This window comes from Thermochaetoides thermophila (genome assembly GCF_000221225.1).
Source record: "Thermochaetoides thermophila DSM 1495 unplaced genomic scaffold scf7180000011820, whole genome shotgun sequence".
Taxonomy (NCBI): domain Eukaryota; kingdom Fungi; phylum Ascomycota; class Sordariomycetes; order Sordariales; family Chaetomiaceae; genus Thermochaetoides; species Thermochaetoides thermophila.
The window spans coordinates 1,423,295-1,438,449 of NW_006383036.1; the positions used below are offsets into that span (position 1 = coordinate 1,423,295).

A 15,155-nucleotide genomic window follows, 5' to 3' on the forward strand; every position below is an offset into this window, starting at 1 on the left:
GCCACACGCACACACACACACACACACACACACACACACACACACACACACACACACGCGCGGCACACACACGGCTCCAGGTCTAAGCCCAAGCCCCAGGGTGCCTCCCGTCGTTCGTCAGTCGCTCTCGTTCATCACCCGAACCGGGGGCCCCACAATGCCAGGGCTAAGCAGTGTTGGCACATGGGGCTACAAGAATAGGAATACGGCGCATACAGCAGCGCAATGGAAGGGTGTCCGGGCCTTCGGGAGGGGCACTCGAGGGGGATGGACGGCGTCCAGTCCACAGCGAGCGGCGATTCGCCATGCCCAGCGACGCTGCTACTGCTGCAACGGCCCAATGACGGCAACACCTGGACAGCCTGTTGCTGGCACCATTTTGATTGGCTGGATTGCTGATGACTACCACCTGGCTGCGCTGGGTTTGCTGGCTGGGCGTGCTGCCGCGGGCGCTTAACAGGCTCTTTCAGCGGGGGGTGCTGGGTGGGTGCTGGACCCGGCCAGTGAGGTCGCCCACAGCAGCCCTCCGCTGCACTTCATGGGTCAATGTCACACGAGACGAGATTGCACGCAGCGCGATAGTGTCACCGAGGATATGCGGGATGATGAGATTGATAATTGTGCTAGCAGAGTGAAACCCATGGTTCAGATGCAAAAATAGATTTTTTTTTTTCCGATTCGAGAATCAGGGAGACAAAGGGACAATGGGCAGCTCTGACCAGGACGAGGAAAATAGTCGATCTAGCTTCCGACCGTGGGCCCGATTCTCCCCCAACCCTGCGCTCCCTGAAAGGCCCCACCCCAGCCAATCAACTTGATCACTCACAGCCACCACGGAGTATGACGCACAGGCCACTCTCGGGAAGGATCCACCTCTGCCTGCACCAGGGCGGGTCCAGCCGTTACATTGTGCCGCTTGAAGCTAATGCCGACACACCCCTGCCAGGCCATCAAGACACTACACAATAAGTACCTACCTGAGGTAGAGAAGAGACTTATAGCGAGTTGACGTCAAAACATATCCGGCAAAAGACTTACTGAAGCTTTTCAGTGCTCACACTTGCTTTTTGATGCATCTCGGCGCCTCCGAGTGGGCTTGACCAACACGGAGGCCTCAAGCTGCTCTCATCTAACGCCCTCCTGCAGCTTGGTCGATTGGCTCTTTTTGCCTTGATGAAGAGCCGTTGCAAGCTCGACTCACGAACAATATCCAAGGTAGACGTATGGATTACTTGATGCCAAGAGCTGACTTTTTGTATATTCATATAGGTTTCTCCAGTTTGGATGGACACGGAATTTCGGGACCGAGCTGTTGCCCGGTGACTGTCTAGGTAGGTGCTACTTTCGCTTGGGCAGCTAGAGGCTACACCACAAAGTACGGTGTGCATTCACGTGGCCGGCCGGCAGAGGCACACCACACAATTTCCCATATTGCTGCAAGGCTCTTTTGATATTTCCGACAATTCACTCTTGTTCTTCCCAGGTAGGAAATTATTGCAACCTAAGATCCTTTGAGAGAGGCCTTTCCCAAGTTTCGGGATTAGAAAACTCAATGTTGAGTACGGGATAAGACTTCCTGGAATACCGGACCGCCCCGGATACTACATCTCTCTGACCATGGCCCATCAGGCTTGAGCATTTAGTGGATGCAAGTTTGTCTAGCTGATGATCAAGATATGAAAAACCTATTTATTGATGTCTTCGTAAAAGGGAAGAAAGAAAGAAAGTTGTGGTTGTTCTATATTCTTTGTTCAATGCTGGTTATGAACCGCCAACACAAAGCTCGGCTCAAATATCCATAGCGATCCAAAGAAAGGGGAAATCGATGCTTTTGAACGATAAAAATGAATCAAGAGGTATCACACCAAGGACCTAGCTTGCGGCTGGTCGTACTTAAGAATCCCACTGAACCCCAACCATGACCCCATCCTATGCTGGATAGACCTCTCCCGACTATTTCCCAAGAACCTGATGCTACCAAATCTCCCAGTCGTGCCAGATCACCAACCGATACCCAATCGATCTCAAACCAATGCAGCATCCAGAACTGCTGCTCATGCGAAGCGCCAAATTTTTCAATCCAAAACACCCCCCCCCCCAAGTTCCCCCAGACAGCCAGCTGAAAGACAGCCAAGCCCCTACTTCTCTTCCTCCACGGGCTTGTTTACCATCACTGCATCTTCTGCCTCTGGTGTTGGTAAGGTCACCGTTGACGCAGTTATCGAAGAGCCCTGACACACTGGCAACAGTCTCCCAGACGCAGTACCAACAGGAGATGCACAACCTCCTGTTCCCAAGCCCATCAAACCCATCCCTAATCCCATCCCATTGACACCGCCCATTCTGCCGCCCGTAGCAGCATCGGCTGCGCGCCTGGCAAGCTCTAATTCGCGGCGGTCGCGATACTGGCTCTGGTTCTTCTCGAGAAGCTGCCCACCGAGCGTCGCGCACTTGAGGATAGTCTGAATCAGGTTGGCCTGCTGCAAGGGCTTCGACAGGTACTCGTCCATCTGTGCCTCTAGACACTTTTCGCGGTCGCCCATCATGGCGTGCGCAGTGAGGGCGATAATTGGCGTGCGTTGTGGGGTGGGCAAGGACGCCTCATATTCGCGAATCTTGGCCGTGGCTTCGAAGCCTCCCTGTTTTGAGAGTCAGTACGGATTACGGCCCATGGTGGTTTATCGATCATTCAGAGATCAGAAGGGGCTTACCATAACGGGCATTTGCACATCCATAAGGATGACATCGAACTTCTTGCGCTTGACCGCCTCCACAGCCTCCTCGCCGTTACCGACGACCGTCACGACATGATGGTACTTCTCCAAAATCTTCACAGCCAACCGCTGGTTGACTGCGTTGTCTTCGGCCAGCAGAATCTCAAATGACCGTGTGTTGTCCGCCAGCGACGGCGTTGCCCGGTTTTCCAGCGCCGGCAGCATTCCGTTGCCCAGGTCGATCAGCTTGCATGGCATCGTCATGCATGACGTTATGCCCAGATCCAGGCACGACTTGAGCGAGACGTGAACCACTGGAGCCAGCAGCACGATAGGAAGGTACTTAAAGTCGTCAACCGCCCTCAATCTGCGCGCGTCCTCGATCGAGTCGACGATAATGACGTCGAAGGAGGAGACCGCCTTCCCCTGGCTGCCGGATCCAGTCTTCTTCTTAGCAGTGAATTGCTTGGATGTGACGGCAGCATCCTCAGCGTTGCCACAGCAATTGGCCGTCTTGTTCTTTGACAGTACCGCGTTTCGTTCCGAGTTGACGACGACTGGTACCAGCCCAAGTCCCCTGAGCATTTCCACGACCTCCGGCCCGTACCTCGTCCGTCCCTTGTCGATGAAGAGCACCTGGTGTCCCTTAAACGGGGTGAGCTGCTTCGAGATCAGGGAAACGTTGTCATCTGCTAACTTCACGACACAGGTGAAGAAAAACTGGGACCCCTTTCCGTACTCGCTCTTGACCCACACATCACCTCCCATGAGGTTGACGAGCCTCTTGGAGATGGACAAGCCGAGGCCCGTACCCCCGAACTTACGTGTCATGGACCCGTCCGCCTGCTGGAAGGTGTCAAAGATGAGATCGAGCTTATCCTCGGGAATACCAATGCCTGTGTCGGCAACAATGAACTCAATGGCATACTCATTTGGTCTACAGTGCGCCTGTGATGCCTTCTGAATGGTCAGGCTGACCTCTCCGTGCTCGGTGAACTTGATGGCGTTGCCGACCAGGTTGAGGATAATTTGCCGCAGACGGAACGAGTCGCCAACGACATAGTCTGGCACAGAGCTGTCGACGCGGTAGGTCAAGTCGAGATACTTCTCGTTGGCCTTGACGGCAAGAGTCTTGAGCGCGTTGAAGACCGTGCCGCGCAACGTGTAAGGGATTTCCTCGATGACCATGCGACGGGCCTCAATCTTACTGAGGTCCAGAATGTCGTCGATGATGGTCAGCAGACTGTTTGCCAGCGAGTTGACAATGTTGAGCATTTCGCGCTGATACTGCGTCAGGTCTGTATCCAGCGTCAACTGCGTCATGCCGATGATGCCGTTCATGGGCGTGCGAATCTCGTGCGACATGTTGGCCAAGAACTCGGACTTGGTCTTGTTCGCCAACTCCGCTGCCTCGCGAGCCTGCGTGTTGCGCTGGATGCTGTCCCGGAGGTTGCACACCATTTGGTTGATTTTCTTCTTGAGCTCGTCCATCTCACCGGCAGCTTCGACCTCGACAAGCTTGGTGAAGTCACCATCCGTGGCAGCGTTGGTAATGTCACCAAATGCTCGAACTTGGGCGGTCAGATTGTTGGCCATGGTGTTGACATCTGTCGTGATCTCCTTCCATCTGCCCTTGAGCCCGGCGACGTCGGCTTGTCCGCCCATGATTCCGTCAACGCCGACATCCTTGGCCACGCGCTGGACTTCGTTACAGAAGATAGACAGCCGATCAACCATGTTGTTGATGGTCTCCTTGAGGACAAGTATCTCGCCCTTGGCTTCGACTTCGATCTTTTGGCTCATGTCGCCATTGGCGATGGCTTGCGTGACGATGGAGATGTTGCGCACCTGTGAACTGCACGTCAGCATACTATCTCGGTTCGCGTCGCGTCAGGTCAGGGACAAGCCATACTTGCGATGTCAGGTTCCGCGCCATGGTGTTGACGTTTTCTGTGAGATCCTTCCACTTGCCCTCAACATTTTCGACTTGAGCCTGGCCACCGAGCGTGCCGTCGGTGCCCACTTCTCTCGCGACCTTGCTGACCTCAAACGCAAAGGTTCCCAGGCGGTCTACCATGGTGTTGATGGTGTTTTTCAGATCCAAGATCTCCCCTTTCGCTTCAACACCGATCTTCTTGGTGAGGTCGCCGCGAGCCACGGCCGTGGTAACCTTCGCGATCTCGCGCACTTGCGTTGTCAGGTTCATAGCCATGCAGTTGACGTTTTCTGTCAGATCCCTCCAGACACCTTGCACATCATGGACCGTCGCTTGGCCGCCCAACCTGCCCTCCGTGCCGACCTCGCGCGCGATTTTGGTCACCTCGCGGGCAAACTGCTGCAGCTGGTCGACCATGGAGTTGATGGTCTTCTTCAACTCAAAGATCTCGCCGCGGCACTCGGCCTGCACCTTCTGCGTGAGGTCACCCTTGGCCACAGCAGTGGTGACCTTGATGATGTCGCGCACCTGCGTCGTCAGATTGTTGGCCATGGCGTTGACATTGACTGTCAGCTCATTCCACATGCCCTGTACGCCTTCGACGTCGGCTTGACCACCAAGCATACCCTCAGTGCCAACGTCGCGAGCCACGCGGGTGACTTCCGAGGCAAAAGTACGCAGTTGATCGACCATGGTGTTGATCGTCTGCTGTAACTGGAGGATCTCGCCTTTGGCAGGGCGCTCGATCTTTTTGGTAAGGTCGCCATGGGCGACTGCTGTGGTCACAGATGCAATCTCACGCACTTGGTCTGTGAGATTCTGGGCCATGATATTGACTGGGTTAAGGTTAGCACATACTCCAGAGAGTCGGGGGGGAAAAGGAAGGGGGGGGGGGTGTAGACTAGTAAGCACCAGGGGAGATGGCATACCGTTATCAGTCAACTCTTTCCACGTCCCAGCAACCCCCTCGATGCGCGCTTGGCCACCAAGAATACCTTCAGTGCCGACCTCGCGTGCAACACGCGATACTTCACTAGAGAAAACTTGCAGCTGATCCATCATGGTATTGATGGTCCGCTTGAAAGTTGTGATATCAGGGTCCATGTCTCCGGTGTTCATGAGTACCCGTTTGGAGAGGTCACCCCTGGCAACGGCAGTGACAATCTCGCCAATCTCGCGCAAGGCCTTTTGGAAAGCAATATTTGCTTGTTGGTGCTTGCGAAGCTCGCGCTCGAGAGTAGCGATTCTCTCCTTTTCCTTGAGAGCTGCTGTCATCTCGGCCTCATCCCCCTCCCCAGCTCTCCTCAGCGCGTTGGCATGCTGTTCTAGCCCGGCAATCGCTCCATCAATGCATCCTCTCCCCGACGTATTAGGCGATGAGCCAGTAAGCTCAGGTCGAGACATGGAATGGGCATCTGTAAGGATTGGTGAACCATTCGACCCTTCCGGCGTTTGTGGGAAGATGGTTGTTGTAGAATAGTGGTAGACTTTGGCCTCGAGTTGCTGCACCCGGCAAGCAAGCGCGGCAAGCTCGCGCTCTAGTTCTGCCTTCTCAGGGCTGAGAGGGCCGGGAATCTGAAAGGGCGTAGGGCAAGCGGAGAATAGAGGGGATGGCGTCTTCGGATCGGCGGCGATGGCTTTGACGATGGCCAAAACGGCCGCTAACGAGTGGTTGCCGCTCATTCTGAGGGCAGAAATGGCTATCAACGCCGTAGTGGCTGTAAAAAGAGAGTGTCGGTCAACCTAAGGTGTAGGAGCAAAAGGAATGAAATAACTAGTAGGATAAGGAAATAGGGTAAGCGAGTTTCTTTCGTGGGCAGAGGACCATTCGCGAAAAAGAATGGGGAGAATACGGCTGTTGATCAATTATTGCGAGTGAATAGCCAGCGTTCAATGGCAACAGGGAGGAGGAAGAGTCGGGATGCCCCGGGAGGAGCTTTTGCCGGGGAGGCTTGTGCTTTTTTTTTTTTGTAGGAGGTCACCGGCCGCCTCGCTGGACGGGCCGAGCGGGCAGGGGATGAGACAAAACAGCGAAGGTGCATAAAGTCGCCGAGATACTAACCGTGGGTTGGGTGCCTGATAGAGTTCGGAAAAAAAGAGGGCAAGGGTCAAAGCACCACAGGCAGTAAAGTAGCTGTAGATCCAACAGGGCGAGGGCAGCGAGATGAGATCTGCTCCAGTTTTCCTGTCACCCCTGTTACATTCTGCAGATGGATGAAAAAGGTGAAAGACGTCTTTTCCCCCCATGAGGAATGAGAAACATAGGCAAGCCAGTCAATCTACGTCAACGGCTGTACGGACGCCAAACTCTAAAGCGGAGAAAAAAGGGCTCCACGAGATCTGCAGCCGGGGTAGTGGAGAGACAACCAAGGATCACCCACACACCACTATGAAAAGGTAAGAAATCTTCTCTGTGCCGTCACATCTCTGTTTTGGCGCGGAAGCGACCTGATGATTCTGCCAGACTGGACATGAGTGTTAGGTGGCGACCTGCAACTTGATAACCAATAGCTGATTGAGAATCATTGTGCATCTCTCCGTCCCTGACTCTCCAACTGCGACAGTACAATGTGCCCAGTCTCCGCCACTCTGAGGCAATGGAAGGTCGGGGGCAGAGTAGATATGATCTTCTTCATTAGACGCCCGATTATTGGGATGGCATAGCATGGATTTCAGATGCCCTCGTCTTACGCCCCTGATGATAGACCGGATATGGTCACTTGCTGATGCTCCGTGTATTGTGGCAACAATAACTGTTACACGGCACAAGTTCGATGGCACAACAAACGTAATTCTAGGATGGCACGACTAATAATGGATGAAGCGCGTTTCAGCCATATGCATGAGCTTGAATACAGTAGGGGGTAGCAGCTACAGTACACGATGCCAGACGGCTCGCCATTACGTGTCGGCATGGTATGTTTGTTATTTCCCTTCTGGAGGTTGCATCACAATTCACAACTGCAATTGGCACGCTTAAGATAACCTGACTTTGGACAGGGTCAATAGATGATATTTTCTACTTCCATGGGCCTGCAAGCTTTTAAACATGCTTGCTTTATGATTTATGATGATTCATGATATTCAAAAAGATTCCTAAATAAGGTATGTATCATGAAGAGGAGACACAGTGAGAGGGAACGTGGAGAACAGAAGAAAGGTGAGAGGATCCCTGTGATTAAAGAAAACGAGATTCATCTGGGGCTGGTAACTCAAGCATCCATCAGTAGACAAAATGTATGAGCCTTCCCCTTTCATTCAAACCTTCAGCATAGCCTAAGAGAGCCACTTTTTCAATCCCGCCAAGCGAGAAATGGGATCGATCCATTAGGTTTGAAGCGTCTGTAGAGTCTGCAAAGGTGGGTCCCTGGTTGCTTGGTTTTAAGCCACTGACGTCATCAGGGACGTGTGTTGAAAATCTACGGAGGATTGGTCTTACAGAAGTCCTGTGATAACTGGATGACCAACCACCAAAACCGAAGGAGGTGAACGGAGCCAGGTCCAACAGTTACAAGAGCAAGAGCAGCAAGGGAAGGAAGTCACCTATTGAATAATATAATCAACTCTCTTCGAGGAATAGCAGTACTTGAGGCTTGGTATTCGGTACACATGCAGCGTCGGGTACACCGCTTGAGCAACGTTCCGACGCTTTTTGCCATGATTGGCCATAAGTGGTAATACATCTCGACTTCTCCAACGCATGCCAGTTTCTTAACGGCGTGTGGCTCACGTATCTGGATAATTGGTATGAGTGTAAATTGGTGCGACGAAACCCTGGTACTTACGATGCATGTAGAGGATCATTCCGCGGAATTTGCACGGTTCGTGGTTGGTCAGCAGCAGGGACACAAGCTGAGTAAAATGTTTGGATCTTTGCCCTGGTGGCGCCAAGCCGGGTATCGGCACCGAGCCGTCCCTCGTGTGTTTCTTGTTCGTGATCACACTACAGTACGCGTCGGACCTGCCAAAATGGCGGTCCAACTAGCCTGTTCTGTAGACTAGTCGGGTAGAGCAACCTGCAAGTTCGAGGCAGCCTGGATATTTTTTGGGGTACATCCTAGTCCACACAATTTCTATGGGCGCTGAGGTCACCTACACATTACAACCCGTCACGACCAACAAGGGGACATCAAAGGGAAAAGTAGGATCATACACAGAGAGCCAATAAAGACGCGGCTCACGCAGGTCCGAAACGGCCAATAGGAAACAGGATCAAGAGTCACCGGCGAATAAAGGCCTTTGGTAGAAACAAGGACCGATCACGAGTACGTAAGGTAGAGAGAATGCTCATGGGAGAAGCGGACGAAGGAACTCCCCAGTCACCAACACAAACAGTTGTGCAAAATCAACAGGTGACCACAGCGATCCTGAGTCTGTGCTGAAACTCCTATCTCTCAGATTCATAAGCCTTGAGTCAAACCTGAACCCATCTCAGGAGGGCTAGACGGATCGTCACATAAACCATGTCTCCAGATATATATAAATATAGCTTTGCGCTGATACATGGTATTAAGCAAGTAGACAATAGAAACATCTGCTCTATCTTCCCTGATATTTCCAGGAGATCTTTTTAAAAACGTCTTCTATGCTTTTGACGATTACCTGATTAACTTGCAATGAGAATTTCCGAAAGCGCAGGTATTTTCTTTTTTTTTTTTGGTATTGTTGTATTGTTGAGTTTTTACATGCAACTGGCGATATATTACACGAAGAGTGGGTGACTTCCATTTCCATAAATGTTATATGGCTGTAAAAAGTCCCTTAATATTTGAAGGCTGCTCCACCTGACTAATCCGCAGAATAAGTAGTCGGACCGCCGTTTTGGCAGGCCCGACGAGCACTTACTCCAACAGTCTATACGAGTTGCAGATGTGCACTAGCTAAAGTAGCTAGGGTTGATGATTACTTCCATTCAGCCTCGGCACTATTGGGCTATTATAGTGCTCTTGGTGCAAGCTGAAAGAGCTGGTTCTGATGTATATCGCCTTTACGGATCTGAGCACACTCCGAGCTCGTCATCGAGGCTTCACTTCCTTTACGGAGCAAATTCCCAAGCTCCCCGAGTAGCCATTGGAAAGTGGGCATTTAAGGCTAATCCACACAGCATTGACTGCTATCACGGCTGGTAATGATGTTCGGTAGCTGCTCCGTAGACGGCGTAGCAGGGGACCAATGGGAAGGTCGCAAGCGGGATCAAGAGGGGTGCCATTCAGAAGGAGAAGCGCAGGTATCTCAGGTTCTCTCATTGCAATATACTACGAGAACTGCGGGGAAAATATCATCAAGGCCCAAATATAGACAACGGAAATAGGGCAGGCATACTAACAGCTTCGAATATAAATATGTATGGAGAATCACCTATCCCCCAGAGAAATGACAAGGGCTCCTCAGCCAGCAATAGAAACAATTGTCAACCAGCAACTGATGACCGCAGTAAGCCACATACACACTACTCTGCGAGGACCCCAATCCCTCAGGTTCTGCAACCTGGCCGCTACCTTCGAACCCATCTCAGGAGGTTGTGAAGTCGTCACAAAAGAGCTTACGAAATGCATGAACGATGACAACTGATTTTATTGAAGTGAGCGGATATAATTAAATACTGTCCTATGCAATGGGACTGTCATGGAAGAGTTTGTCAGGGGAATGCCTATCTACCTACTTATCAATACTTGTGATTCTGCAGAAATGGACTCCCTATATTATTTTTGTGACGATTCCACAACCTCTTGAGACGGGTTCGAAGGTAGCGGCCAGGTTGTAGAACCTGATGGACTGGGGTCCTCACACAGTAGGGTACGTGATATACTGCGGTCACCAATTGTTGTTGTTGGTTGACAACTGTTTATTGCTGACTGAGGAATTCCTCCTAACGAGCGGCTAGCTAGGTCCTATATACAGGAAGGTTTCCTCCAATATTGCTCCTGCCATCACGAGTATCGCTGGTGGTTGGAGCATCACTCCGTGGTAATTTGGCCTCGGTGGTGATAATGTCTCGATTGGTCCGTCCTTTCACGCATCTCCCGTCCTGCTTTTCTTGGCAGGGCCTCCCTTATTCCGTTGGCCATGACAGTATTGCTTGGAACCCCCCCCATCTCCGGGTCCATGAAGCAAGACAGTAAGGGTTAGGGTTATACTCTAGCACATGCGGGGTGTCCGTGATAAGATAAAGATTTTGGATCCCAGGATTCTTGGGCCCGTCGCAGTGTTCGCGATCGAGAAAGTGAAAAGAGGGACGTGGGAAGTGGGAAGCGGATGAGAGCGCACCGCTACCATCTGGTTTAAGCGTTTGCAGCATTTTCCTCGCTAACATTGGTTTTAACTGCTCCTGGCCAGAGGTGGTAATGTTTCGAGCCGTCCGCTGGCTGCGCGGGTCCGGCAATCGACTATTCACGATGACGACGGGCACTCACGATTCAGCCCCGGCGGCGACCGCGGCGATTGTTGTTGCAACAGGCACTGCAGCGGCTACTGCCGCTATTCCGACAACTAATACTGCGACGGCGACAACGTCAACTTCTTCGAATGGGACTTCTGATGGGCCAACACCTGCTGATGTCCCTTCTCCCGTGGCTCTCCCTCGGGTCCCTATCCCTCCTCGTGGTGTCGACTACCGCGGCAAGGTAGTGCTTGCGCCCATGGTTCGCAGCGGCGAGTTGCCTATGCGCTTGATGGCTCTACATTACGGCGCTGACCTTGTATGGGGTATGTCGTCTGCATCCTGCTTTCATTGTTATCTTTTTATAAAAAAAATATTCGACAAGCTAGTCTTGAGCGTTGACTGACAATACAACTTCGCAACAGGCCCCGAAACTGTCGACCGCTCCCTTATTGGCGCTAAGCGCCGCATTAACCCGCGCACAAATATGATCGAGTATACTCGACTCCCCTCGCACACTCACTCCCCGGCGGCTCAGTATGAGGGCAACCAAGAGTCCGTAATCTACCGCCTGGACCCTGTGCGCGAGGCTGGTAAGCTTGTCTTCCAGCTGGGCACGGCAGACCCAAATCTCGCTGTGGAAGCTGCACGCTTTGTGGCCCCTGACGTCGCTGGCATTGATGTCAACGCCGGTTGTCCCAAGCCGTTCAGCTTATCCGGCGGCATGGGTGCTGCGCTGCTTCGCGACCCCGACAGGCTGGTGGCCATTCTGGAAGCCCTTACGCGCGAGATTCCCCCGCAATTTGGCATTGGCGTCTCAGTCAAGATCCGGCTCCTAGAAACAGCCGAGAAGACGGAAGCCTTGGTGCGCCGTCTTGTGCGCACTGGTATCACGGGTCTGACCGTACACTGCCGGACAACGCCAATGCGCCCGCGCGAGCCCGCTATCCGTGGCCAACTGCGCATGATTGCCGACGTGTGTCGCGAAGCGGGTGTCGCATGCGTCGTGAACGGCGACGTGGCCTCTCGTGACCACGGCATGAAGCTGTGCACCGAGTTCGGCACAGACGGTGCCATGATTGCCACGGCGGCCGAGAAGAATCCGTCATGCTTCCGCCCGGCCGATCCAGAGTCTGGCACGACGCCTCTTGCTCCCTGGCAGGAGCTGGCGGATAAGTACATACGGTTCGCGCTGGAGGTGGAGAATAAGATCGCCAACACCAAGTTTTCGCTGACGCAGCTCATCCCGGGCAAAGCGAAGGAGTACAAGATGGTGCAGGCATGCAAGTCGTACACGGAGATTGTCAAAGTTCTGGGGCTGGAGGGGGAGCTGGGAGAAGTGGCACGCGAGCAGGACCGGCTTCAGGCACTGGGTGAGTTTGAGATCCTGAAGGCGAAGAAAAAGAACCAGCAACAGCAACAGCAGCAAGAATCGAAGAAGAGGAAGAGAGAAGACGAGGAGGCCGAGGAAGGGAGAAGAAAGGATGAGAGAGCGGTTGAAGCCAATGGTGCCCCTACCGAGCCTACAGCGCCGACCCCTGAGTCAGCTGTCGCTTCGATTTCCGTTTGATATCTTTCGCCTTTCTTTTATCTTTTTCTCATTGTTTGACTGCACTTCATTAGTGAGAAAGTTAGAGGTCCATCAGCGGGGCGTATGGGTTGGGATTTTTAGCATACAAAGGTCAGCTGGGTATGCATTTTGTGGCGGTTATGTGAGACGGGTTGGGTATACACAAAACTTGCCTAGACTTGATTTTCCTTTACTCACGGCGGGCATTCAAATGGTTTATCTATTCTATCTCCTCATACCGATTGTTCATTTTAAAAAGTAAACTGAACTCTCGGGCAACTGGAATGTTTAGATATTAATGCCCTTCCACCCCCCCCCCTTCTCTCTCGAGGGTGTTCATGTGTATTGTTTATGTATTGACTTATATGCACAACGCCTACTTTTCTTCTCCCTTCTCCCCTCAGACCTTTTTCCCTTGAGCCAACAGCTCAGAAACCTTTGGCGGCAACACCAGCGCGCTACGATCGTTGCGCCGATGAAAGTCAACCAGGACCATGGCTGTCTTTTCTGGCAAGTCTTCGTGTATGAAGTGTCCCGCCTCAGGGAAGACCTGGAGAGCATATTTGCCTGAGATTGTGTTAGAGATCAAGACGCTTTGCGTCAAATAGATGGAACGGAAGGCCTACCTTGCATCTGCCCAATCGTCAACTCTGTATCCAGTCTGTCTGTCCCCGCCAACAACAGCATTTTGCCACCTCTGCCCCTCAAGAACTTCCCACTCAACCCACGGAACCAGCCCTCCCAGAAGGGCTGCGTCTTGGCCAAATCTGTCCTCCATGTCCACTCCTTCTGCCTTCTCGCTCCGCTGAGTGCACTCCCATCACCGTGCGCGGCGCTACTACTGCCACTGCTGCTGCCGGCGACGTTGCTATTCTTAACCAGCAACCCCGGCACACTAACCCTTGCGCTGATCCCGTTCCTCAGCGTCCTCGAGCGCACATGCCATTCAATCGCCTCGCTGACAGAATCGAACCCCGTCGGCCGCGTTGCCAAGTACGCGTGCATGCTCTGCAGCGCGTCCATCGCCGACCCTTCTACCACGTCCAGCACCACGTACCCTAGCAGGTCGATCGCCTGCTGTTTCTCGCGCGGCAGCGAGGGGATCAGCTCGGCCGCGACGTGCGTCACGACCGCACCGCCGAGGGAGTGTCCCACGAAGATGATGGGCGGCAGAGAGGGCCAGTGCATCTGGCGTTGGGTGAGGAAGAGGACAGAGAGAAGATCTTGGGCGAGGGTTGCTAGGGAGAGGTCTTGTTTGGCAGTGTCGTCTTGGGGTTGCGGTGTGGTAGGATCCGATGATGATGATGAGGGTAAGGAGGAGGTCAGCCCATGACCACGGGCATCGAGAGAGAGAATGCCGGCGGAGGGCAGGCGTTTGCGAATTTCCGAACCCAAGACGGCGAATGAGAGACCCGATGAACCTGCGCCATGGTGAGTGACGAAGAGGGGTCCTGGAGTCTTGGATGAGCCTGAAGGGGGCGCCGGTGAGGTCAAGTAGGCGTGATAGGTGATGGAGCCGTCATCAGAGGGAAGAAACAATGCGCGTTCAAAGTAGGCCGTCCACGGGACCGGGTCCCAGGAACGGCCTGTCTGGAAACTGGAGGAGACACTCGTCCTGCTAGTTAGTAATATGAGATGGGATGAATTTAAATTACCGTGGAGACAAGGAGAGACAGCAACGTCACTTACGGCTGGGGCCGGGCGAACAGTGCCCTGCTAGGTGAAGGAATAACGGTACCGGTCGACGAAACAGACGAGGCTGAAGATGAGTCGTCGTCCTGCGGCGTATTTGGTACATAGCGGTCTTCATCGAGCTCATTGAACTCGGGGATCGGCAGGGGAGGGGGCATGATGGGATGGTTCAGAGACGACATGGGCGCGTGGCCGGATTGAAGAGCCTGGTTGTATTTCGCCTTGAGACGCTGCCTGTGAAGCTCGCTCATGGTCTTTCTGTGTACCTTATGATAAAAGAAGGGTATCCGATTTTTATAAGTATTTTTTGGGGTTGCCGGCGGAGCTTAAGATGATGCAGTTTTGAATTATCTCATTTTTTAGGACTCTAGGCGCTTCTTGTCGAAGATTTGGGAAAACGTGGTCACTGGCCGGGTCAGAAATCAGAAAGCGGGGCGTGGGACTCGACGTCGTTGAACCATGGCCAGGAGTACCAGGACCTTGGTGATTATTGTCACCGAAAAACAGAGATTATTGAGCACTGAAACAAAAGCATAACCGATGATTCTGACAGCGAGACTTTGTCTGAAGTGGGATGAGGTTGGGAAGGATACTTGTGAGTATCGTGACCGTGAGTGACAGCGCCCAAGCTAGCTGACCTCCCTGGGCACCAAAGGCCAAGCAAAGTGAGGTCATTGTGCTTCGCAGTCAATGAAATTCGCACTGTGTTCCTATTTAATGCACCCCCCCTCTTTTCCACCCCCCCCCCTCCCTCTCCCAAGGATCCAACGTTCAAGGAGCAAGCTCAAAACGTGCTGGGCACCAATTAAGACGTAGAAACGACCACTGCCTTGCCATCCAAACCCTGTAGAGTCTAGTAAGTAA

The 15,155-nt window shown here is 52.8% G+C and overlaps 4 protein-coding genes across 4 annotated transcripts in view; 2 read left to right on the forward strand and 2 right to left on the reverse strand.

Annotated features, from left to right (window-relative positions):
• Window positions 1-457, forward strand: part of CTHT_0053850 (uncharacterized protein) — a gene marked incomplete at both ends in the record, with an annotated part of 1,175 nt that extends 718 nt beyond the window's left edge. Inside the window, one exon of the mRNA XM_006695658.1 lies at window positions 165-457. Coding sequence (XP_006695721.1) covers window positions 165-457 — 293 coding nt within the window. The remainder of the gene's footprint in view (window positions 1-164) is intronic.
• Window positions 458-2,138: 1,681 nt separating this feature from the next.
• Window positions 2,139-6,333, reverse strand: CTHT_0053860 (histidine kinase-like protein; the record flags this gene model as incomplete). The annotated part of the gene is made up of 4 exons (XM_006695659.1): window positions 2,139-2,639; window positions 2,712-4,562; window positions 4,627-5,486; window positions 5,580-6,333. 4 exons carry the CDS (start codon window positions 6,331-6,333, stop codon window positions 2,139-2,141), a joined length of 3,966 nt encoding a protein of 1,321 aa, XP_006695722.1.
• Window positions 6,334-11,045: 4,712 nt separating this feature from the next.
• CTHT_0053870 (tRNA-dihydrouridine synthase-like protein) lies at window positions 11,046-12,599 on the forward strand (the record flags this gene model as incomplete). Its single annotated transcript, XM_006695660.1, has 2 exons — window positions 11,046-11,355; window positions 11,455-12,599. 2 exons carry the CDS (start codon window positions 11,046-11,048, stop codon window positions 12,597-12,599), a joined length of 1,455 nt encoding a protein of 484 aa, XP_006695723.1.
• A 400-nt stretch (window positions 12,600-12,999) lies between these two features.
• CTHT_0053880 (uncharacterized protein) lies at window positions 13,000-14,542 on the reverse strand (the record flags this gene model as incomplete). Its single annotated transcript, XM_006695661.1, has 3 exons — window positions 13,000-13,166; window positions 13,226-14,196; window positions 14,289-14,542. 3 exons carry the CDS (start codon window positions 14,540-14,542, stop codon window positions 13,000-13,002), a joined length of 1,392 nt encoding a protein of 463 aa, XP_006695724.1.
• Between the last annotated feature and the right edge of the window lie 613 nt (window positions 14,543-15,155).